The sequence below is a fragment of the Staurois parvus genome, unplaced genomic scaffold (genome assembly GCF_062004578.1).
Source record: "Staurois parvus isolate SC_StPar_1 unplaced genomic scaffold, SC_StPar_1.0 ptg000897l, whole genome shotgun sequence".
Classification (NCBI taxonomy): Eukaryota; Metazoa; Chordata; class Amphibia; order Anura; family Ranidae; genus Staurois; species Staurois parvus.
Window position 1 is genome coordinate 870,956 of NW_028318693.1, and position 23,053 is coordinate 894,008.

Below are 23,053 nucleotides of genomic sequence, written 5' to 3' on the forward strand. Positions count from 1 at the left end.
CTGTGGCTCTAAGTAACGATTCTGTGGCCCTAAGTAACGTTTCTGTGTCCCAAATTAACTTTTCTGTGGCCCTAAGTAACGTTTCTGTGGCCCTAAGTAACGTTTCTGTGTCCCTAACTAACGTTTCTGTGTCCCTAACTAACGTTTCTGTGTCCCTAACTAACGTTTCTGTGTCCCTAACTCTCTCCCTCAATACAGCCAGGTCTGCCTCTGTTGAATGACTGGAGGCAAATGGAGAATTCTAAAATGGCCGCCATTTATAGCTCGACCATTACACAGTGCTGGCTGGCTGGCTGCTGATTGGCTAATGCGATCACATGTCATGAATGAATGCATTATGGGTCAGCGCGCCTTGTCTGCGCGCCTTCCCAGACATCCCCGCTCCGTCGCCGCACATGTCGCCGCCATTTTAGGAAAAATTTTGATTCGCGCATCCGAAGTCTGCTAATTTTCGGATTCGTCGCAAATCAAAATTTTCCTAATATTCGAAACGAATTCCACTTCGCCTAGTTCGATTCGCTCATCTCTAATTATTATTATTATACAGGATTTATATAGCGCCAACAGTTTGCTCAGAACTTTACAATATAAAGAGAGACAATACAGCAACAATAAAGTTCAATACAAGAGGGTTAGGAGGGCCCTGATCCTGGGAGCTTACATTTTAATAGGGAGGGGCTGGAGGGACAAAATGTAAGAACTGTAAAGTAAGGAACTGATGGGGGAAATACAAGATTTGGTTATTAGCTGAAGCAGGATAGGCTTCCCTGAAATTGTTACTAAACCTACAACAGTACAATCAGTCTGTATATGCAGTAAACCAATGCTTGCTATACTCACGGTGGAACCTAAGAGGTTAATCCTCTGCATTGTGTAAAAAGGCTGTTTAATCCTGTATATTCTGATCCTCTCCTTCTTCCACAGCCTCCAATCCATCTGATGATAGTACAGAGTTCTAGGAGTCACTCTGCACATGCCCAGTTTGGTTTGTATTGCTAGAGATTTTTTTATTTTGTTTGGGAGATTACGTGTTATCAGCTCACTGCACTGTTCAGACAGAGGGCCAGGGGTTACTCAGCCTCATAGGACAGTCATAGGAGAATGAAAACGCCTCCTACAAGATTGACCAGTGCTCAGCCGGAAACTGATAGAAGTCACAAGACTGCTATATACTGCTGATCAGAAAAGGTATTTAGCAGTTTATAGTTACTACAATATTTGCATTTCCATGTTCTGTGTACTGTGGGAGACCAGATGTAGAGAATGCCGGGTCCAGGGTTTAATAACACTTGAAGAGTTATGTTTTCAGGGATCGCCTAAAATTTGTTTTCAGGGATCGCCTAAAATTTGACAGAGTAGGAGATAGCCATACAGATTGGTTAAGAGAGTTCAAGAGGATGGGAGAGGCTCTGGAAAAGTCCTGTAGATGAGCAGGGGAGGAAGCCAGAGAGCAGGAGGTCTTGGAAGGGGCAGAAATGATGGTCCGGGTAACATTTGGACACAAGATTGATGATGTAGCTCAAGGCAGAGTTGTAATTTTCTTTGTGTGTTATTGTTAATGTTTTGAATTGTAGTTGTTGGACAATGGGGAGCCAGTGGAGAGATTGGCAGAGAGGGGTGGCAGACAATGAACTGTTGGTAAGGAAGATGAGTCTAGGGGCACCATTCATGATGAACTGAAGAGGGGACAGCCTGAAAAGAGGTAGGCCTATGAGGAAGGAGTTACAGTAGTCAAGTCAAGAGATAACAATGAAGTGAATGAGTTACTTAGTAGTTTCAATGGTTAACAAGGGGCATATTTTTGGAGATGTTATGGAGATGAAGTCAACAAGATTTGGACAGTAATTGGGATTGGGGCTGAAAGGCCAGGTCAGAGTCCAAAATTTCAACTTGTACCCTTGTTTGAGGGGAGGGACTGATAGTTGCATTATTGATCTTGATGGAAAAGTCATGGAGGAGGGCACAAGTGTGAGGGGGTGGGGAGGGTATTATGAGCAGGGTTTTAGAAAGGTTGAACTTTAGGAAATTAGTAATGCAAAAGAAGAATGGATGAGTGAGAGGTGAAGTGAGGAGAAGATAGGTAGATTTGGATGTCATCAACATAGAGATGGATAGTACTGGAAGCCATGGGAGTTAATTAAGAGACTAAGGGAGAAGGTGTAGATGGAGAAGAGGGTGGCTCCGAGGACAGGATTTTGGGGGACACCTACAAAAAGAGGAAGTGGAGATAAGGAGACAGAGTCATAGGTAACACTGAAGGAGCGCTGTGATAAGTAGGATGAAAACCAAGATAGAGCAATGCAATGCTTGCTTTGAACTGTCATGAATGGGTTAAGTTCATGACAGTTCAAAATAATAGTGATTTGTGATTGTCTATAGATAATCATACGTACAGGGTGCTGTGATTGGCCCATACACCATGAGAGAGCTGTGGGCCAATCACAGTTCATCAAGAAGAGAAGCAATGCTGTTATGATTAAGATTGACTCATAACAGCTTTGCTAACATTGTGATCATGTGATCACATATCAATCACATGATCACTGGGTCCTGATTACCGTGATTGCGCAGTGTCCCTTGTGTTGGTACAGCCACATCGGCATACCAGTACTTAGCTGTACAAGGCAGGCGGGTGAATGAGAAATGAACGTGTGAAAATAATAAACAAACCAGACAAAAAAAATAAATAAATATATATATATATATATACTTTTTTAATTATTAATACAGTAGTTTATTAAATAAAAAAAAAAATCATCAGGAAGATAATTAAATGGAGAAAGATAAAAAGGAGTTAACTAGCGCTGATTACAGTAAATGAAGGGTTAATAAGGGGTTACACAGAGGAACATTTAATTAAAAAAATAAATAAATGCATTTTTGACAGGTTGCTTTTAACTGACTTCAACTGCAGATTGAAGTTCATCCCTTTGACCTGTAGATGCATAAACAGAAAGATACAAAATTAAACAATGTTTCTTCTTATCTTTCTGTTTTAGGGCTGAGCAATGCTGTTTATAAACATTGTTAGGCTGCTTTTTTTTTGACAGTTCCATTTTCTGGGACATTTATTTTCTTTACACTTCGGATTTCAGCAGGGGAACCCCACTGAAAGCTGAATGAGTCATCTGTTGTTAAGAACGTGGCGGCCTACTCCTTAACAACCAGCAATTGACCTTTTTTTTTTTACAGCTTTTTTAAAACTTACATTTCAGCTGTCAGTCGGGGAATCTCGCTGACAGCTGAAAGAACTGAGCCTGAAAGTATTGGTTTGCAAGTATCAGAGCATTTGTACCAATACTCATGCAAATGCCTAGTATCGGCACCGATATCCATATCTGTATCAATGCAACCTTAGTTTATAAACATAAGTAAAAAAAAAATACATCCAAATAATTTAAACCATTAAAACACACCCGTTTCTTGGATCTCCACCTCAAGAACACATCCTCCATTGATGGAGAATGTTCTTAATGTTCATAGCAACTGTGTAGAGATCCGCAAATATCATTTTGTCCAAATATATCCATCAAATGCTATTGCGAGCTGCATAGATCCATGTGGAGCAGGACAGCTCTGGGCCCCATAGGAAAAGCGTGGTCTGTTATGGCTCTAGCTACACCATTAACCCCTTTGTGTCATCTGCTGACCCTTTCAAGTGGACTTTAAAGCCCAGGAGGCAATGTTGATATTATATGTGACCACTGTCAATGGATCCCACCGTGGTCACATGATGCTGAGCTTGTCCCAAAGTCCTGACTGGGAACTTAGTCAGTGACCTAGAAGTGCACAGTGAGCTCACTCAGCACACAATTTCCTTTTGTCTAGAAATTAGAAAGGAAAGGGTAGACACCCCAAGGAATTTAAAAAGAGGCCTGTTGAGTATTTTGCAGATCTCATGTTTTTCTCTCAAGGTTTTGAAATATAAAATAAATAAATAAAAAATATATTTTTTTTCTTTCTTAATTTTCCAAAAACTTGTGGCAAAGATGGAGATCTGTAAAATACTCACCATGCTTCTTAACAAATTCCTTGGGGTGTCCAGTAAAGAGGCCCTGCTCAACTCCACCCGTAACAAAACATCCCTTGAATTCAAAGGGGACAAACTCCAGATCTTCAGCAACTTATCCCATCAAACTTTGGCCAAGAGGCGCTCCCTGAGACCAGTTACAGCTCATCTTCAACTGCATTGTGGGACGCTAATGCTAGCTGACCTCGCCGGAGACACTAATACAGTGATCAGTAAAAAAATCTGTACACTGTACTAAAGATACTGACAGGGGAGTGAAGGGGTTAACAGGGGGAGATCAGGGGGATAAATGTGACCTAGCTGTGCTTTTACTGTAAAAGTGTAATGCTTTTGATCCACGTGGATCTGCTTTCTTCTCTCTCTGGAATGGAATGTGCCCAGGAAGAGAAGATTGCATCATTTCCTGTACCTGTGTAAGTGTAACTAGAGATGAGCGAAGTATTCAAAAATTCGATTCGACTGATTCGGCGAATTCGTGGAAAAATTTTGATTCGAGTCGAATATATTCGCTGTGAATTTAACTTAAAAAAGGGTGTTTCTAGGCTTCAGAGAGACTTAATATTAGTGCTGAACACTGTACCTTTAATTTAAATGCCCTTGGAGTCTGCTGGGGAAGAGAAATAATACTGTCAGTCAGTATGACATGCAGATGAGTGCCGTCGATCTTAGAATCACCGCACACTTCACTCATTTGGGCAGTCACAGGGCCAAAACCAGAGTGTGGAGCCACAGTGTGGCGGTGGAGGCAGCAGCAATGGGAGGCCATACAGCACCCTATGACAAAAATGGAAACCACCAGCAGTGTGAGGAGACCTGAAAGTGGCACATGGCAGAGTGTGGCGATGGAGACAGCAGCAATGGGAGGCCGTACAGGGACCCATGAGAGACTCTGGACTTGGCAGCAGCATGAGGAGGCGGTATAGGGGCCCATGGCAGATTAGGGGCCTGGCAGCAGCAATGGGAGGCCCGTAATCTGCCAGCACCCTATGTCAAAAAATTCTACACACCAGCAGTGTGTGAGGAGACCTGAAAGTGGCACATGGCAGAGTGTGGCGATGGAGACAGCAGCAATGGGAGGCCGTACAGGGAACCATGAGAGACTCTGGACCTGGCAGCAGCATGAGGAGGCGGTATATAGGGGCCTATGGCAGATTAGGGGCCTGGCAGCAGCTATAGGAGGCCCATAATCTGCCAGCACCCTATGTCAAAAAATTAAACACACCAGCAGTGTGAGGAGACCTGAAAGTGGCACATGGCATGAGACACTGTGGACCTGGCAGCAGCATGAGGAGGCGGTATATAGGGGCCCATGGCAGATTAGGGGCCTGGCAGCAGCTATGGGAGGCCCGTAATCTGCCAGCACCCTATGTCAAAAAATTCTACACACCAGCAGTGTGTGAGGAGACCTGAAAGTGGCACATGGCAGAGTGTGGCGATGGAGACAGCAGCAATGGGAGGCCGTACAGGGACCCATGAGAGACTCTGGACTTGGCAGCAGCATGAGGAGGCGGTATAGGGGCCCATGGCAGATTAGGGGCCTGGCAGCAGCAATGGGAGGCCCGTAATCTGCCAGCACCCTATGTCAAAAAATTCTACACACCAGCAGTGTGTGAGGAGACCTGAAAGTGGCACATGGCAGAGTGTGGCGATGGAGACAGCAGCAATGGGAGGCCGTACAGGGACCCATGAGAGACTCTGGACCTGGCAGCAGCATGAGGAGGCGGTATATAGGGGCCTATGGCAGATTAGGGGCCTGGCAGCAGCTATAGGAGGCCCGTAATCTGCCAGCACCCTATGTCAAAAAAGTCTACACACCAGCAGTGTGAGGAGAACTGAAAGTGGCACATGGCAGAGTGTGGCGATTGAGACAGCAGCAATGGGAGGCCGTACAGGGAACCATGAGAGACTCTGGACCTGGCAGCAGCATGAGGAGGCGGTATATAGGGGCCTATGGCAGATTAGGGGCCTGGCAGCAGCTATAGGAGGCCCATAATCTGCCAGCACCCTATGTCAAAAAATTCAACACACCAGCAGTGTGAGGAGACCTGAAAGTGGCACATGGCATGAGACACTGTGGACCTGGCAGCAGCATGAGGAGGCGGTATATAGGGGCCCATGGCAGATTAGGGGCCTGGCAGCAGCTATGGGAGGCCCGTAATCTGCCAGCACCCTATGTCAAAAAATTCTACACACCAGCAGTGTGTGAGGAGACCTGAAAGTGGCACATGGCAGAGTGTGGCGATGGAGACAGCAGCAATGGGAGGCCGTACAGGGACCCATGAGAGACTCTGGACTTGGCAGCAGCATGAGGAGGCGGTATAGGGGCCCATGGCAGATTAGGGGCCTGGCAGCAGCAATGGGAGGCCCGTAATCTGCCAGCACCCTATGTCAAAAAATTCTACACACCAGCAGTGTGAGGAGACCTGAAAGTGGCACATGGCAGAGTGTGGCGATGGAGACAGCAGCAATGGGAGGCCGTACAGGGAACCATGAGAGACTCTGGACCTGGCAGCAGCATGAGGAGGCGGTATATAGGGGCCTATGGCAGATTAGGGGCCTGGCAGCAGCTATAGGAGGCCCATAATCTGCCAGCACCCTATGTCAAAAAATTCAACACACCAGCAGTGTGAGGAGACCTGAAAGTGGCACATGGCATGAGACACTGTGGACCTGGCAGCAGCATGAGGAGGCGGTATATAGGGGCCCATGGCAGATTAGGGGCCTGGCAGCAGCTATGGGAGGCCCGTAATCTGCCAGCACCCTATGTCAAAAAATTCTACACACCAGCAGTGTGTGAGGAGACCTGAAAGTGGCACATGGCAGAGTGTGGCGATGGAGACAGCAGCAATGGGAGGCCGTACAGGGACCCATGAGAGACTCTGGACTTGGCAGCAGCATGAGGAGGCGGTATAGGGGCCCATGGCAGATTAGGGGCCTGGCAGCAGCAATGGGAGGCCCGTAATCTGCCAGCACCCTATGTCAAAAAATTCTACACACCAGCAGTGTGTGAGGAGACCTGAAAGTGGCACATGGCAGAGTGTGGCGATGGAGACAGCAGCAATGGGAGGCCGTACAGGGACCCATGAGAGACTCTGGACTTGGCAGCAGCATGAGGAGGCGGTATAGGGGCCCATGGCAGATTAGGGGCCTGGCAGCAGCAATGGGAGGCCCGTAATCTGCCAGCACCCTATGTCAAAAAATTCTACACACCAGCAGTGTGTGAGGAGACCTGAAAGTGGCACATGGCAGAGTGTGGCGATGGAGACAGCAGCAATGGGAGGCCGTACAGGGACCCATGAGAGACTCTGGACTTGGCAGCAGCATGAGGAGGCGGTATAGGGGCCCATGGCAGATTAGGGGCCTGGCAGCAGCAATGGGAGGCCCGTAATCTGCCAGCACCCTATGTCAAAAAATTCTACACACCAGCAGTGTGAGGAGACCTGAAAGTGGCACATGGCAGAGTGTGGCGATGGAGACAGCAGCAATGGGAGGCCGTACAGGGAACCATGAGAGACTCTGGACCTGGCAGCAGCATGAGGAGGCGGTATATAGCGCCTATGGCAGATTAGGGGCCTGGCAGCAGCTATAGGAGGCCCATAATCTGCCAGCACCCTATGTCAAAAAATTCAACACACCAGCAGTGTGAGGAGACCTGAAAGTGGCACATGGCATGAGACACTGTGGACCTGGCAGCAGCATGAGGAGGCGGTATATAGGGGCCCATGGCAGATTAGGGGCCTGGCAGCAGCTATGGGAGGCCCGTAATCTGCCAGCACCCTATGTCAAAAAATTCTACACACCAGCAGTGTGTGAGGAGACCTGAAAGTGGCACATGGCAGAGTGTGGCGATGGAGACAGCAGCAATGGGAGGCCGTACAGGGACCCATGAGAGACTCTGGACCTGGCAGCAGCATGAGGAGGCGGTATATAGGGGCCTATGGCAGATTAGGGGCCTGGCAGCAGCAATGGGAGGCCTGTAATCTGCCAGCACCCTATGTCAAAAAATTCTACACACCAGCAGTGTGAGGAGACCTGAAAGTGGCACATGGCATGAGACACTGTGGACCTGGCAGCAGCATGAGGAGGCGGTATATAGGGGCCCTTGGCAGATTAGGGGCCTGGCAGCAGCTATGGGAGGCCCGTAATCTGCCAGCACCCTATGTCAAAAAATTCTACACACCAGCAGTGTGTGAGGAGACCTGAAAGTGGCACATGGCAGAGTGTGGCGATGGAGACAGCAGCAATGGGAGGCCGTACAGGGACCCATGAGAGACTCTGGACTTGGCAGCAGCATGAGGAGGCGGTATAGGGGCCCATGGCAGATTAGGGGCCTGGCAGCAGCAATGGGAGGCCCGTAATCTGCCAGCACCCTATGTCAAAAAATTCTACACACCAGCAGTGTGTGAGGAGACCTGAAAGTGGCACATGGCAGAGTGTGGCGATGGAGACAGCAGCAATAGGAGGCCGTACAGGGACCCATGAGAGACTCTGGACCTGGCAGCAGCATGAGGAGGCGGTATATAGGGGCCTATGGCAGATTAGGGGCCTGGCAGCAGCTATGGGAGGCCCGTAATCTGCCAGCACCCTATGTCAAAAAATTCTACACACCAGCAGTGTGAGGAGACCTGAAAGTGGCACATGGCAGAGTGTGGCGATGGAGACAGCAGCAATGGGAGGCCGTACAGGGACCCATGAGAGACTCTGGACCTGGCAGCAGCATGAGGAGGCGGTATATAGGGGCCTATGACAGATTAGGGGCCTGGCAGCAGCTATGGGAGGCCCATAATCTGCCAGCACCCTATGTCAAAAAATTCTTCACACCAGCAGTGTGTGAGGAGACCTGAAAGTGGCACATGGCAGAGTGTGGCAATGGAGACAGCAGCAATGGGAGGCCGTACAGGGACCCATGAGAGACTCTGGACCTGGCAGCAGCATGAGGAGGCGGTATATAGGGGCCCTTGGCAGATTAGGGGCCTGGCAGCAGCAATGGGAGGCCCGTAATCTGCCAGCACCCTATGTCAAAAAATTCTACACACCAGCAGTGTGTGAGGAGACCTGAAAGTGGCACATGGCAGAGTGTGGCGATGGAGACAGCAGCAATGGGAGGCCGTACAGGGACCCATGAGAGACTCTGGACCTGGCAGCAGCATGAGGAGGCGGTATATAGGGGCCTATGGCAGATTAGGGGCCTGGCAGCAGCTATAGGAGGCCCCTAATCTGCCAGCACCCTATGTCAAAAAATTCTACACACCAGCAGTGTGTGAGAAGACCTGAAAGTGGCACATGGCAGAGTGTGGCGATGGAGACAGCAGCAATGGGAGGCCGTACAGGGACCCATGAGAGACTCTGGACCTGGCAGCAGCATGAGGAGGCGGTATATAGGGGCCTATGGCAGATTAGGGGCCTGGCAGCAGCTATAGGAGGCCCCTAATCTGCCAGCACCCTATGTCAAAAAATTCTACACACCAGCAGTGTGTGAGGAGACCTGAAAGTGGCACATGGCAGAGTGTGGCGATGGAGACAGCAGCAATGGGAGGCCGTACAGGGACCCATGAGAGACTCTGGACCTGGCAGCAGCATGAGGAGGCGGTATATAGGGGCCTATGGCAGATTAGGGGCCTGGCAGCAGCTATGGGAGGCCCGTAATCTGCCAGCACCCTATGTCAAAAAATTCTACACACCAGCAGTGTGAGGAGACCTGAAAGTGGCACATGGCAGAGTGTGGCGATGGAGACAGCAGCAATGGGAGGCCGTACAGGGACCCATGAGAGACTCTGGACCTGACAGCAGCATGAGGAGGCGGTATATAGGGGCCTATGGCAGATTAGGGGCCTGGCAGCAGCTATGGGAGGCCCGTAATCTGCCAGCACCCTATGTCAAAAAATTCTACACACCAGCAGTGTGAGGAGACCTGAAAGTGGCACATGGCAGAGTGTGGCGATGGAGACAGCAGCAATGGGAGGCCGTACAGGGACCCATGAGAGACTCTGGACCTGGCAGCAGCATGAGGAGGCGGTATATAGGGGCCTATGGCAGATTAGGGGCCTGGCAGCAGCAATGGGAGGCCCGTAATCTGCCAGCACCCTATGTCAAAAAATTCTACACACCAGCAGTGTGTGAGGAGACCTGAAAGTGGCACATGGCAGAGTGTGGCGATGGAGACAGCAGCAATGGGAGGCCATACAGGGACCCATGAGAGACTCTGGACCTGGCAGCAGCATGAGGAGGCGGTATATAGGGGCTATGGCAGATTAGGGGCCTGGCAGCAGCAATGGGAGGCCCGTAATCTGCCAGCACCCTATGTCAAAAAATTCTACACACCAGCAGTGTGTGAGGAGACCTGAAATTGGCACATGGCAGAGTGTGGCGATGGAGACAGCAGCAATGGGAGGCCGTACAGGGACCCATGAGAGACTCTGGACCTGGCAGCAGCATGAGGAGGCGGTATATAGGGGCCTATGGCAGATTAGGGGCCTTGCAGCAGCAATGGGAGGCCCGTAATCTGCCAGCACCCTATGTCAAAAAATTCAACACACCAGCAGTGTGTGAGGAGACCTCAAAGTGGCACATGTTTGAAGCATGATTCATGGCGGATTTAGTCAGTTGTGTCAGGAACTGGTGGTTTGAAATCCAGACTAATCCACGCCTGATTCATTTTCACAAACGTGAGTCTCTCCACACTTTGGGTGGACAGTCGTGTCCTCCGCGGAGTTACAATACCTCCTGCCGCACTAAACACGCGCTCCGATGCCACGCTACTGGCCGGGCATGACAGCCTTTCAAGGGCAAATTCAGCTAGTTGGGGCCAAAGGTCAAGTTTCGTTGACCAGTAGTCAAGGGGATTGTCTACCTCGGTTGGCAGGGTGCTGTCCAAGTAGGCCCAAGCCTGTTGTTTGAGGTCCTGCTCCAGGTCCACCTGATGCTGCTGCTGCTGGTGCTGCGGCTGGTTAGTAGTTTCCTCACTGCGCTGGTGAAGAAAGCTACTCATCATCGACTGCAGACTGAGGCAGCCGCTGCTGGTGGAGCTGCCACTGCTCCTACCACCCCACCCCTCCCCTGCTGCCATGGCAGCGGAACGCGAGCGCACAGGGCCCACAGTGTCTGAGGATGGACGTTGGCGCACAAAGGCAGAGACCAACTGACTACATAGGTGGTTTTTATAGTACGTTATTTTGGCCTCCCTCTCAGCAGGTGTGAAAAAGGCCACCATTTTGGAACGGTAGCGAGGGTCCAACAAGGTGGACAGCCAAAAGTCATCCCTCTGTCTGATGGTTATTATTCGGCTGTCGCTACGCAAGCAACCGAGCATGCTATGGGCCATTTGTGCCAAGGAATGCGAGGGACTCCCTGCCTCCATCTCCACAGCATACTGCCACGGTGCGTCTGGGTCCTCTGTCTCCTCCTCCTCCTCCTCTACCAGATGCTCCTGCTCCTCCACTCCTGTCCGCTGAGTGGAAAAACCACCCATTTCACTCAATAATTCCTGAGCACAAATGTCCTCCTCTACCTCCTCCTCTTCTTCCTGTCCTGCCCCCACAGGGGTCATGTGGCGTTGAGATCTGTGCGCCACGTCTACCGCACCCTGACCAGCCATTGTTAACAGCATTTGTTCAAGGACGTGCAACAGAGGAATGACGTCGTTCATCCCATAGTCCTGCCGACTCACGAATAGCGTGGCCTCCTCAAAGGGCCTGAGCAAGCGGCAGGTGTCACGCATGAGCTGCCAATGGCTGACATCGAAGTTACACAGGGGAGTACCTTTATCCGCTTGTAACATCAGGAAATCGGTGATGGCCTTTCGCTGCTCGTAAAGGCGGTCTAACATGTGTAGGGTTGAATTCCACCTTGTTGCAACGTCGCAGATCAGGCGATGATCTGGAATTCCGTTCTGCCGCTGCAGCTCAAGGAGGGTGTGCTTTGCGGTGTAGGAATGGCTGAAATGCATGCAAAGTTTACGTGACATTTTAAGGATGTCTTGCAGTGGGATGGTGGATTTTAGGAACCGCTTGACAACCAGATTGAACACGTGAGCCATGCATGGCGCATGGCACAACCTTCCTTGACGCAGAGCAGACACCATGTTCTTTCCGTTGTCGGTCAACATGGTTCCGATTTTCAGTTTGCGCGGAGACAGCAATCTGTCGATTTCTCTGTTCATTACACTGAGAAGTTCCTCCCCTGTGTGACTACGTTCGCCAAGGCATACCAGGTGCAGCACAGCGTGACACCGTTGCGCCCTGCACATGTGATATGCCGGTCGGGTAATGGGACTTGGCACGGGGGTGGCGGCTGAGGACACGGCGGAAGAAGAGGTGGTAAAGGCGGACATCTTTGCCGGACCAAGGACGTGCAAACGTGGAGGCAAAAGCGGCGTGACCTGTCCAAGTTGCTGGTGCGGCTGTGACGGCACCACGTTCACCCAGTGGGCCGTAAATGACATGTACTGTCCCTGACCGTAGTTACAGCTCCACACGTCGGCGCTGCCGTGCACTTTGGCAGAGACCGACATGCTCAAAGACTGGCCCACCATGTCTTCTACATGTGAATGCAGGGCTGGCACTGCCTTTTTGGCGAAGAAATGACGGCTTGGCACTCTCCACCGCGGCGCGGCACAAGCCATCATTTCTCTGAAAGGTGCTGAGTCCACCACTTGAAAAGGGAGGGACTGCAGCACCAGCAACTTGGACAGGAGGACGTTCAGCTTTTGCACCGTCGGGTGCGTGCTCGCAAACTGTTGTCTCTTGGAAACGGATTCCAAGAAAGACTGCTGACGGAATCCGTGAAGAGGAGTAGCAGGAGAAGGAGCATCTGAACGAGCGGAAGATGCCAACGAGCGACAACTCCCCTCAGCAGAGGTGTTGGAGCCTTGAGTGGCTGATGGAGGGCGATTGACGTCGGGTGATGGAGCAAGTAACGGAGCGGGTGATGGAGCGGGGGCTGGGGCGGGCAGAACCGCTGTATCTTTATCACGGTTTTCCCAGGCCACCAAATGGCGACGCTGCATATGCTGCCGCAACGCTGTAGTCCCAACATGGGCCCCCTGGCCACGCTTGACTTTCTGGCCACATAGTCGACATACGGCTACGTTTACTTCCTCGGGCGGCTTGACGAAAAATTGCCACACCGCCGAGTAGGAAACTTTGCCCCCGATACTCCTCACTGGCTGACTGCTGCTTCCTCCGTGCACACCGGCACCACTACTGGCCGTGGTGGTAGGCTGCAGTGGAGCTGGTGCTCTACTCCGTGGCCGTTTGGCTCCACTGACACTGCTTCCACTGACACTGCTGCGACCCTGCTGCTGTCTCCTGGGCAACCCACCGACTGTTTCGCTCACTGCCAAGCTGCCACCCTCTTCTCCTGATGATGCGGAAGAAATTGCCTGATGACGACGAGGCTGCCAAGTGCGATCAACCTCCTCATCATCAAGTAGGGTCTCCGCCTCACTACTAGCCCCCTCGGCTGCGTCTGGGTCAGGAGACAGACCTGTCTCTAGACCGGCTACCAGGCCACTCTCCTCGCCACTACTTCTTCGCCTGGCTGCTGAAAAGGCGGATGTCTCCCCCCGTTCCTGACCGCCCTCTGTTAGCTCTTCCTCACTGTACAGTGGGGCTGAGCCCACAGCATGCGATACTTCGCTTGGTGAGGGAACACCAAAGGACAGGGGCAGGTAGAGGACATGTGATTTCAGTGGGCTTGGTCCCGGGCCATGCCAACTAACGGTTTTGTCTGACGTACCCACCGACCGTTGGCTGTAGGTGTCAGAGGTGACCTGGGAAGAGGAAGACGACCGAGCCAACCAATCGATGACGGCAGGGTTGTCGGTGGAGACACGACCGCTGGATGACACCGGGAGCACTGGCCTCTGGCTGCGAATAGTGCTGCCTCGACCCCTTCCTCTGCTGCCACGTCTGCTCGCTCCTAAAACATTGCCTCCTCTGCCACTCCTCTGCATGTTGTCTGACATACTCTTTAATTAAACGATTATGTGTCCCTGAGTAACAATTCTGTGTCCCTGAGTAACAATTCTGTGTCTGTGCGAGTAACAATTCTGTGGCCCTAAGTAACAGTTCTGTGGCCCTCAGTAACAATTCTGTGTCTGTGCGAGTAACAATTCTGTGGCCCTAAGTAACAGTTCTGTGGCCCTCAGTAACAGTTCTGTGTCCCTGAGTAACAATTCTGTGTCTGTGCGAGTAACAATTCTGTGGCCCTAAGTAACAGTTCTGTGGCCCTCAGTAACAATTCTGTGTCCCTGATTAACGTTTCTGTGGCCCCAAGTAACAGTTATGTGGCCCTCAGTAACAATTCTGTGTCTGTGCGAGTAACATTTCTGTGGCCCTAACAGTTCCGTGGCCCTCAGTAACAATTCTGTGTCCCTGATTAACGTTTCTGTGGCCCCAAGTAACAGTTCTGTGGCCCTCAGTAACAATTCTGTGTCTGTGCGAGTAACAATTCTGTGTCTGTGCGAGTAACAATTCTGTGGCCCTAAGTAACAGTTCTGTGGCCCTCAGTAACAATTTTGTGTCCCTGATTAACGTTTCTGTGGCCCCAAGTAACAGTTCTGTGGCCCTCAGTAACAATTCTGTGTCTGTGCGAGTAACAATTCTGTGTCTGTGCGAGTAACAATTATGTGTCTGTGCGAGTAACAATTCTGTGGCCCTAAGTAACAGTTCTGTGGCCCTCAGTAACAGTTCTGTGTCCCTGAGTAACAATTATGTGTCTGTGCGAGTAACAATTCTGTGTCTGTGCGAGTAACAATTCTGTGGCCCTAAGTAACAGTTCTGTGGCCCTCAGTAACAGTTCTGTGTCCCTGAGTAACAATTCTGTGTCTGTGCGAGTAACAATTCTGTGTCTGTGCGAGTAACAATTCTGTGTCTGTGCGAGTAACAATTCTGTGTCTGTGCGAGTAACAATTCTGTGGCCCTAAGTAACGGTTCTGTGGCCCTCAGTAACAGTTCTGTGTCCCTGTGTAACAATTCTGTTTCTGTGCGAGTAACAATTCTGTGGCCCTAAGTAACAGTTCTGTGGCCCTCAGTAACAATTCTGTGTCTGTGCGAGTAACAATTCTGTGTCTGTGCGAGTAACAATTCTGTGGCCCTAAGTAACAGTTCTGTGGCCCTCAGTAACAGTTCTGTGTCCCTGAGTAACAATTCTGTGTCTGTGTGAGTAACAATTCTGTGTCTGTGCGAGTAACAATTCTGTGGCCCTAAGTAACAGTTCTGTGGCCCTCAGTAACAGTTCTGTGTCCCTGAGTAACAATTCTGTGTCTGTGCGAGTAACAATTCTGTGTCTGTGCGAGTAACAATTCTGTGGCCCTAAGTAACGGTTCTGTGGCCCTCAGTAACAGTTCTGTGTCCCTGTGTAACAATTCTGTGTCTGTGCGAGTAACAATTCTGTGGCCCTAAGTAACAGTTCTGTGGCCCTCAGTAACAATTCTGTGTCTGTGCGAGTAACAATTCTGTGTCTGTGCGAGTAACAATTCTGTGGCCCTAAGTAACAGTTCTGTGGCCCTCAGTAACAATTCTGTGTCCCTGATTAACGTTTCTGTGGCCCCAAGTAACAGTTCTGTGGCCCTCAGTAACAATTCTGTGTCTGTGCGAGTAACAATTCTGTGTCTGTGCGAGTAACAATTCTGTGGCCCTAACTAACAGTTCTGTGGCCCTCAGTAACAATTCTGTGTCTGTGCGAGTAACAATTCTGTGTCTGTGCGAGTAACAATTCTGTGTCTGTGCGAGTAACAATTCTGTGGCCCTAAGTAACGGTTCTGTGGCCCTCAGTAACAGTTCTGTGTCCCTGTGTAACAATTCTGTGTCTGTGCGAGTAACAATTCTGTGGCCCTAAGTAACAGTTCTGTGGCCCTCAGTAACAATTCTGTGTCTGTGCGAGTAACAATTCTGTGGCCCTAAGTAACAGTTCTGTGGCCCTCAGTAACAATTCTGTGTCTGTCCCTGAGTAACAATTCTGTGGCCCTAACTAAAGTTTCTGTGGCCCTAAGTAACAATTCTCTGGCACTCATTAACAATTCTGTCTGTCCCTGAGTAACAATTCTGTGGCCCTAATAACGTTTCTGTGGCCCTAAGTAACAATTCTCTGGCACTCAGTAACAATTCTGTCTGTCCCTGAGTATGAATTCTGTGGCCCTAACTAGCGTTTCTTTGTCCCTAAGTAACGATTCTGTGGCCCTAATTAACAATTCTGTGTCCCTGAGTAATAGTTCTCTGTCCCTAAGTATCGTTTCTCTGTCCCCAAGTATCGTTTCTGTGGCCCTAACTCTGTCCCTGTCCCTAATACAGAGCGGTCTGCCTCTGTTCAATGACTGCAGGCAAATGAAGAATTCCAAAATGGCCGCTATTTATAGCTCGACCATTACACAGTGCTAGCTGGCTGGCTGCTGATTGGCTGATGCGATCACATGTCGTTGAGGAATGCATTATGGGTCAGCGCGCCTTGTCTGCGCGCCTTCCCAGACATCCCCGCTCCGTCGCCGCACATGTCAGCCGCCATTTTCGGAAAAATTTCGATTCGCGCGTCCGAATTAGGCTATTTTTCGGATTCGGCGCAAATCGAAATTTTTCCGATATTCGACTCGAATTCCACTTCGGCTACTTCGATTCGCTCATCTCTAAGTGTAACCAAAGGTACAGGAGGATCACTGATAGGGCAGGGAGCAATCAGCAACTCCAGGCCGAACATCACTGGCCTTAATCTGCTGATTGATCGGTTGGGCACGGAACCACGGCACCCCTGGGTTGGCAGGCGCGCGCACCCATGGACTGCGATCAAGGCGGGAGCACAAGTCATGTATATATACATATGATTGTGTGCAGGGAGCCCGCCCTGTAGTAGTAATTCTGCTATAGGGCGGAGCTGAACCGGTTTTTAAAGTCCTGCGGCGTGTGTCTTCCCCCATGTCAATTATCATCAAGTTATGTTGTTACAAAATCTAAAATAACTGACTTTTTTTTTAATTTGTTTTTATAATTTAAATGTTATAATTATTTTATAATACCATATTATATATTTTAATTATGATGACAATTATACATTCATAATAGAAAATGCTTTCAGTGTGAGACTCTGGGGAAATGACATCTTATTCCAGGGACTGATCTTATCCGCCTTCCTTTAGTTGTGATGAGTTTCTCCTGAAGATCAGAGATCGTTCAATATATACCGAACAACGATCCTCCCGACTGAGGGAACAGATCTCATCGCCTCCTTCACACTCCACGTAGAAAAAAAGATGTTTTACTATCTGAAGGAAACGTCTATAACTGTCATTGGATCCACTTTCTAATTGCTTCATTCAAATCTCCCGCCGGAATTATATGTGACGTCACAGACAATCCGCCCTTTTACCGCCAAATCCGATACGGAGAACCGACCGCATCCATTTACCGTTTTATCTGGGAAGATCGATCAACCCTTCCATTCATTCCAGGCTCTGCGATCAGCTAAACATCATTATAGGAGCATTACGAATATTGATATATAAAATGTTTTATTTTCCCTCCAATCCCTCAGAATACAAAACCCGACAAGATCTAGTTATTAGTCTGTTAGTTGTAGAGAAGAGATCAATGAAAAGTCTACAGAACAAGAAAACACTTCCTGCACTAGAAACATCGACACCGAGATCTCCGGATACATTTCTATGGACTTCTCGTAAGACAAATATTACTGGCTGATGGAGACAACGCCCACAGCTGTGATTGGCTCAGAGTTCAAATCGCTGTCATCACATTCTGCCCGCCGGGATTGTGTAGATCGTTCCAGACAAATATTCCGCCCGATTATACCGCCAAATCCGACCTGAGAACTGATCAGATGAGACATTTATCCGAGAAGTATTATCATCGCTTTCATCCCAAGTAGATGTATTGATGAGTCTGGAGATGGATTTCCATATTTACCGAATCATGTAACACATTGTGAATACAAGTATTGTAGATTCCATGATCACATCTGTATACGATCATGTCACTGACCGATATTTATGTGTCCCTCCTTCAGACATGTAGCAGTTACAGATCCCCCTCCCCCCATATCACATCCAGAATATTCATAAAAACAAATGTGAAATGACTGGTAGAAATAAGGAGACTGCCAGAGAAATACGGACAATGTATCCAGAGAGAACATAGGACATGTCTGAGGAACCAAATCAAGGGTCTAAATCAATGAAAATCTCTGCAGAGGAATGAATGGCTTTGACCCCGCCCCTTTCCATCAGTCTCCCTTCAGGTCCGCTCAGAATTATAACCAGGAACGTGGGGCATCGGTATAAATGTTTGTGTTTATTTCCAAGTCATATTTCTCAATATTAAATTGCTGCTAACAATAGTAACTGGTGATGATGGTTTGTGTTCTGAAATGTGAAAGATGAATGTTTCTGTGTAATCTCCGAGGAAGAAATAGAAAACCATTGAGAAGAATGAAGAGATTTCTCTCCTGGAGATGGATTTCTATTGTCATTAAGGGATCTGAAAAGGGCGGAACGTGGAGAAAGCTTCCAAATGAATCCAATTGTATTGTGTGTAAAGAATGGGTGTGACTCCGCCTCTTCCCAGGAAGGTTCCCATCAGGTCCGCCATGGATGTCGTCTATGCTCTCAAACGGCAGGGACGCACTCTCTACGGATTCGGAGGATAAATCCTCATAACCCCCCCCCCCCTTCATCGTCACAAAGGCCCTTCTCAGGGCCGCCCATCTTCTCATACGAAGGGCTATTAATAGAAACATCGAGATCCTCAATCTCTCGGGGAATATTTAGAAACTCAAACATTCTTTTCATTGTACATATTTATTTGGCAGTGTTAGGAGTTATTTCTACCAATCATTTCATCAATATTCTAGATGTGAGATCTGTAACAGCTGCAAGTCTTTAATAGATCTGATATTGAAAGGATTCAGTAACCAGAATCCAGTTGTAGACTTTCATTCCAAGCAGATTTATCGATTAGTCAGGGGAGTGGTGTTTGTTGATCGCTGATAAATGTCTCATCTGATGATCTCCTTTGTTTTCCGGCTCGGATTTGGCGGTATAATCGGGCGGAATATTTCTCTGGAACGATCTACACAATTCTGGCGCCAGAATTTGAAATCTGAGCCAATCACAGCTGTGGGCGTTGTCTCCATCAGCCAGTAATGCATTTATGGGTAAAAAAAATAAAATGCAACAAAATCAGTAAACTGAGAACTCCATCTTGTCGGGTTTTGAGTACAAATAAAACATTTCACAGGAATATCTGCAATGCTCGGAGTGAATGGAAGGATTGATCGATCTTCCCGGATATAACGGTCAATGGATGCAGATTGTCTGTAACGGTCCATAGAACTCCGGCGGGAAAGTGGAATTTATTATACAATTGAAGCAATGACCGTTTTTTAATCATATAGAGACAGAAAAAAATTGTTGGGAGTAAATTATCTGATCAGGATCGATAATGATTTTAGGAAAATTAGAATTCGGATGTGAAAACCGGTAATCAGCTACAAATAACCCGCCCGATCCCGGGGCGCCGCGATATCACTTTCTCCCCAGAAGGTTCAACATAGAAATCCTTCCCGGCGTCCAAACCTCTTCCATAGAAAAGCAGAGATGACACCCGGATGTAGAGGAGACTTACTGCCCTTTGTATGGAGATGTGGGGGGCTCTGAGAAGAGCCGTTGTGTTGGCGGATAGAAGGGAATCCTGTGGGGGGATTACTTGCTCTTGGCGGCCTTGTGGCTCTCGGTCTTCTTGGGCAGCAGCACGGCCTGGATGTTGGGCAGGACTCCTCCCTGGGCGATGGTGACGCCGCCCAGCAGCTTGTTGAGCTCCTCGTCGTTGCGGACAGCCAGTTGGAGGTGTCGGGGGATGATGCGGGTCTTCTTGTTGTCTCGGGCGGCGTTGCCGGCCAGCTCCAGGATCTCAGCCGTCAGATACTCCAGGACGGCGGCCAGATAGACGGGAGCTCCGGCCCCGACCCGCTCGGCATAGTTGCCCTTCCGCAGCAGACGGTGAACACGACCGACGGGGAACTGCAGACCGGCCCGGGACGATCGGGTCTTGGCCTTAGCCCGAGTCTTGCCTCCTTGTTTGCCGCGACCAGACATGATGGGATGACTGACGAATCACACACAGATAGGCCCCAGCAGCCGCTTCCTCTCTTTATACACTCCATGCTCTGACGTCACACGCTGTGATTGGTCGCTTTAGAATTCAGTGAATAGCGGTCAGACTTGTTTCTACACTAATCTGTACTCGAGGAAAGAAGTCATGACGTCACTCTCCATCACATGACGGAGTAGAAAGGAAGGTGGGGGTGTTAAAAGGGAGAGTTAAGTAAAGAATAGAGAGCACAGAGAATAGCAGGATCTCAGATGACTTATGTTCGGTTCAGTTAAACGTGTGAAAGACATTAGTTCCCTCAGTAGCATTTGAAAGAGAATCATTCCTAGTGTTACCATATCACTAGAGCCTGCCTGGTGTGAAGGGGGACCAGGTATTGGAAGCATATATATCCCTCTATGGGGACGAGGCGTCTGAACAGATACTAGGGAGCTCTGACTCAGATGTAGTGTAGGTCAGGTTTGTATCATCTGAGCTGAAGGGAAACATTGTCAACCTGTCCAGTAGGCTGGGCGGGCAGGGATAGGATACCATTTAGTGATGTCATTGATCCCTTTACAGGTGAAAACGTTTGAGAGGTAGAGACTTGAAGATCCAGATGTTCTATGTAAAGTAGGCTGTTGAGGCCTTGTTTCAATTCGCTATCGACGGTGGGGGTAGTGAAGTCCACTTTTTTAGGATGGCTCTCCTGGCTGACATTAAACAGGAGGCTAGCCAAGGTTTGTGTTTATTGACGAGCAATTGATGGGTAAGACCAATGCTTTTGGCAATATAGTGTATATGCAGGAGCATATCTACCGAGAGGCAAACAAGGCGTTTGCCTAGGGTGGCAATTTTTAGGGGGCGGCACCGCCCCCCAGATGAAGGGTCCTTTTGGGCAGCGGCAGGCAGGGCCGCCAGGAGAGGGGTTGCACAGGTACCCTTGCAGTGGTCCGGACAGCAGGAGAATGGATGCGGGGGAGGACAGTTGCAGAGCGATGCTCCTGTACCTCTCCCTTTAGCAGCTGACGAGCCGGGACGGGACAGCCTGGAGCAGAGAGAGGAGAAGTGTCAGAGAGGAATGAGCCTGGAGGTGAGCCGTGCTGTATTCTGTGGGATCTCCCTGCCTCCCACCCTACACTGATGAATCTTATGGGGCTGCCATGAATGGGATGAATTGCTGCAGACTAGATGTCCGCCTCCTCACATCCTCAGCGATAGATTGTCATTGTGCCATCAAAGTCCACACTGTCATCGCCGGGATCGGATTGTCCTTGGAAGTGGGATTCGGAGAGAAAAGCCAGAAATCACATTGTATCTCCTCCCAGATCCGCACACAAGTCATGTCTCTTGTCATCTCGCTCTTCTATAGACAATACATTGCAGCCCTTCTGACTGTCCCTGTTAGTCCACAATTGTGCTGGATGGACCGAGATGGGCGACAAACGTTCTGCTTCTTAGTCCCGAACAGAGGAATCCTCGGATCCGTGAGATCGGAGGAGGATCTTCTGTCATCCCATTCACTGTATTATGGAGGAATCCAGTCCGATGTCAGTGGATGTAATTGTTACATTGTACAGGGAGTCTCTGATCTCTGATTATTAGCAGATCTCTGATTAATCTTCTCTTCTTTGGTAGTAAGGAGAGCTCCGAGCATTGTATGATGTGGAGGAACTCCCCTCCCCCACCCCTGACACAGCGGGCTTCTCTACCTACACAGATAACGTGCAGATCCTGGCGGGCTTCTTGAAAATTCCGCTCTTTTTAAGTAACCCAATCATTAAAAGGGGCGTGGCGTAGTTCTCCAATCAGAGGGCAGGGATGTGTATAAATAACTGCAGAGCGGAGGGATATTACATTCGCAGTTGCAGACAAGAGAGGAGTAGAGATGGCTCGTACCAAGCAGACCGCCCGCAAGTCCACCGGAGGGAAAGCTCCCCGCAAGCAACTGGCCACCAAGGCCGCCCGCAAGAGCGCCCCGGCCACCGGCGGAGTGAAGAAGCCTCACCGCTACAGGCCCGGCACCGTGGCTCTCCGAGAGATCCGCCGCTACCAGAAATCCACCGAGCTGCTCATCCGCAAGCTGCCCTTCCAGCGCCTCGTCCGAGAGATCGCCCAGGACTTCAAGACCGACCTGCGCTTCCAGAGCTCCGCCGTCATGGCTCTGCAGGAGGCCGCAGAGGCTTATCTCGTCGGACTCTTCGAGGACACCAACCTCTGCGCCATCCACGCCAAGAGGGTCACCATCATGCCCAAAGACATCCAGCTGGCACGCCGCATCCGCGGAGAGAGGGCCTAGACCCCCCCGCAACAGACATTCCACACAACCCGCCAACCAACGGCTCTTCTCAGAGCCACAACCTCCCCCCACACAGAGCTCTGTACCGGGACTTCTCCGCCTTTCCCCCTCATGACGCCTTTTACATTTCAGCGCAATCTGGAGGCGCCCATTACAACATGTAAGGAACCAAACCGGTTTACACAACGCAGCGCCGTCTGTACATGGGGGGGCGCCCGATGGGGGAGGGGACTTGGGGGCAAATAGTTTCTGTTCTCCCTCAGTTAATACAAAAATACAGACTGCGCTAGTAACATATATAGATCGGTAAGTGTCAGTGACGTGTCGCTCAGCTGCCGGGTTTCTGTCTCGGCTAATGTGACCTCACTGCTGACGGGCAGGCAAGGATGCTGTGCAGGGGCCCCATGTCCTTATCAATGACGTCATGGGTGGTTCTGCTACCAGCAGCTAGTAGGTTGGGGTAAATGCTGCTGTCTCATCTCCACCTTAAGCTGTCTCCCTCCAATGCATTGACTTCCTGCAAATCTCAGGATAATTAGTCTATCTATTTGTGGTGATTGATTCTCACCTCCTTGTGCCTTTCTGTGATCAGAGAATCCGTCATCGTTTATGACTTTGGCCTGTCTGGTCTGG

At 49.7% G+C, this 23,053-nt stretch overlaps 2 protein-coding genes across 2 annotated transcripts; one reads left to right on the plus strand and one right to left on the minus strand.

The window, feature by feature from the left end:
* Positions 1-18,811: 18,811 nt before the first annotated feature.
* LOC149442272 (histone H2A type 1) lies at positions 18,812-20,138 on the minus strand. The gene has a single exon (XM_089656238.1). The coding sequence runs from the start codon at positions 20,124-20,126 to the stop codon at positions 19,734-19,736; it is 393 nt and encodes a 130-aa protein (XP_089512364.1). The 5' UTR covers positions 20,127-20,138; the 3' UTR covers positions 18,812-19,733.
* Positions 20,139-22,008: 1,870 nt separating this feature from the next.
* LOC149442273 (histone H3) lies at positions 22,009-22,481 on the plus strand. The gene has a single exon (XM_089656239.1). The coding sequence runs from the start codon at positions 22,010-22,012 to the stop codon at positions 22,418-22,420; it is 411 nt and encodes a 136-aa protein (XP_089512365.1). The 5' UTR covers position 22,009; the 3' UTR covers positions 22,421-22,481.
* Positions 22,482-23,053: the final 572 nt, after the last annotated feature.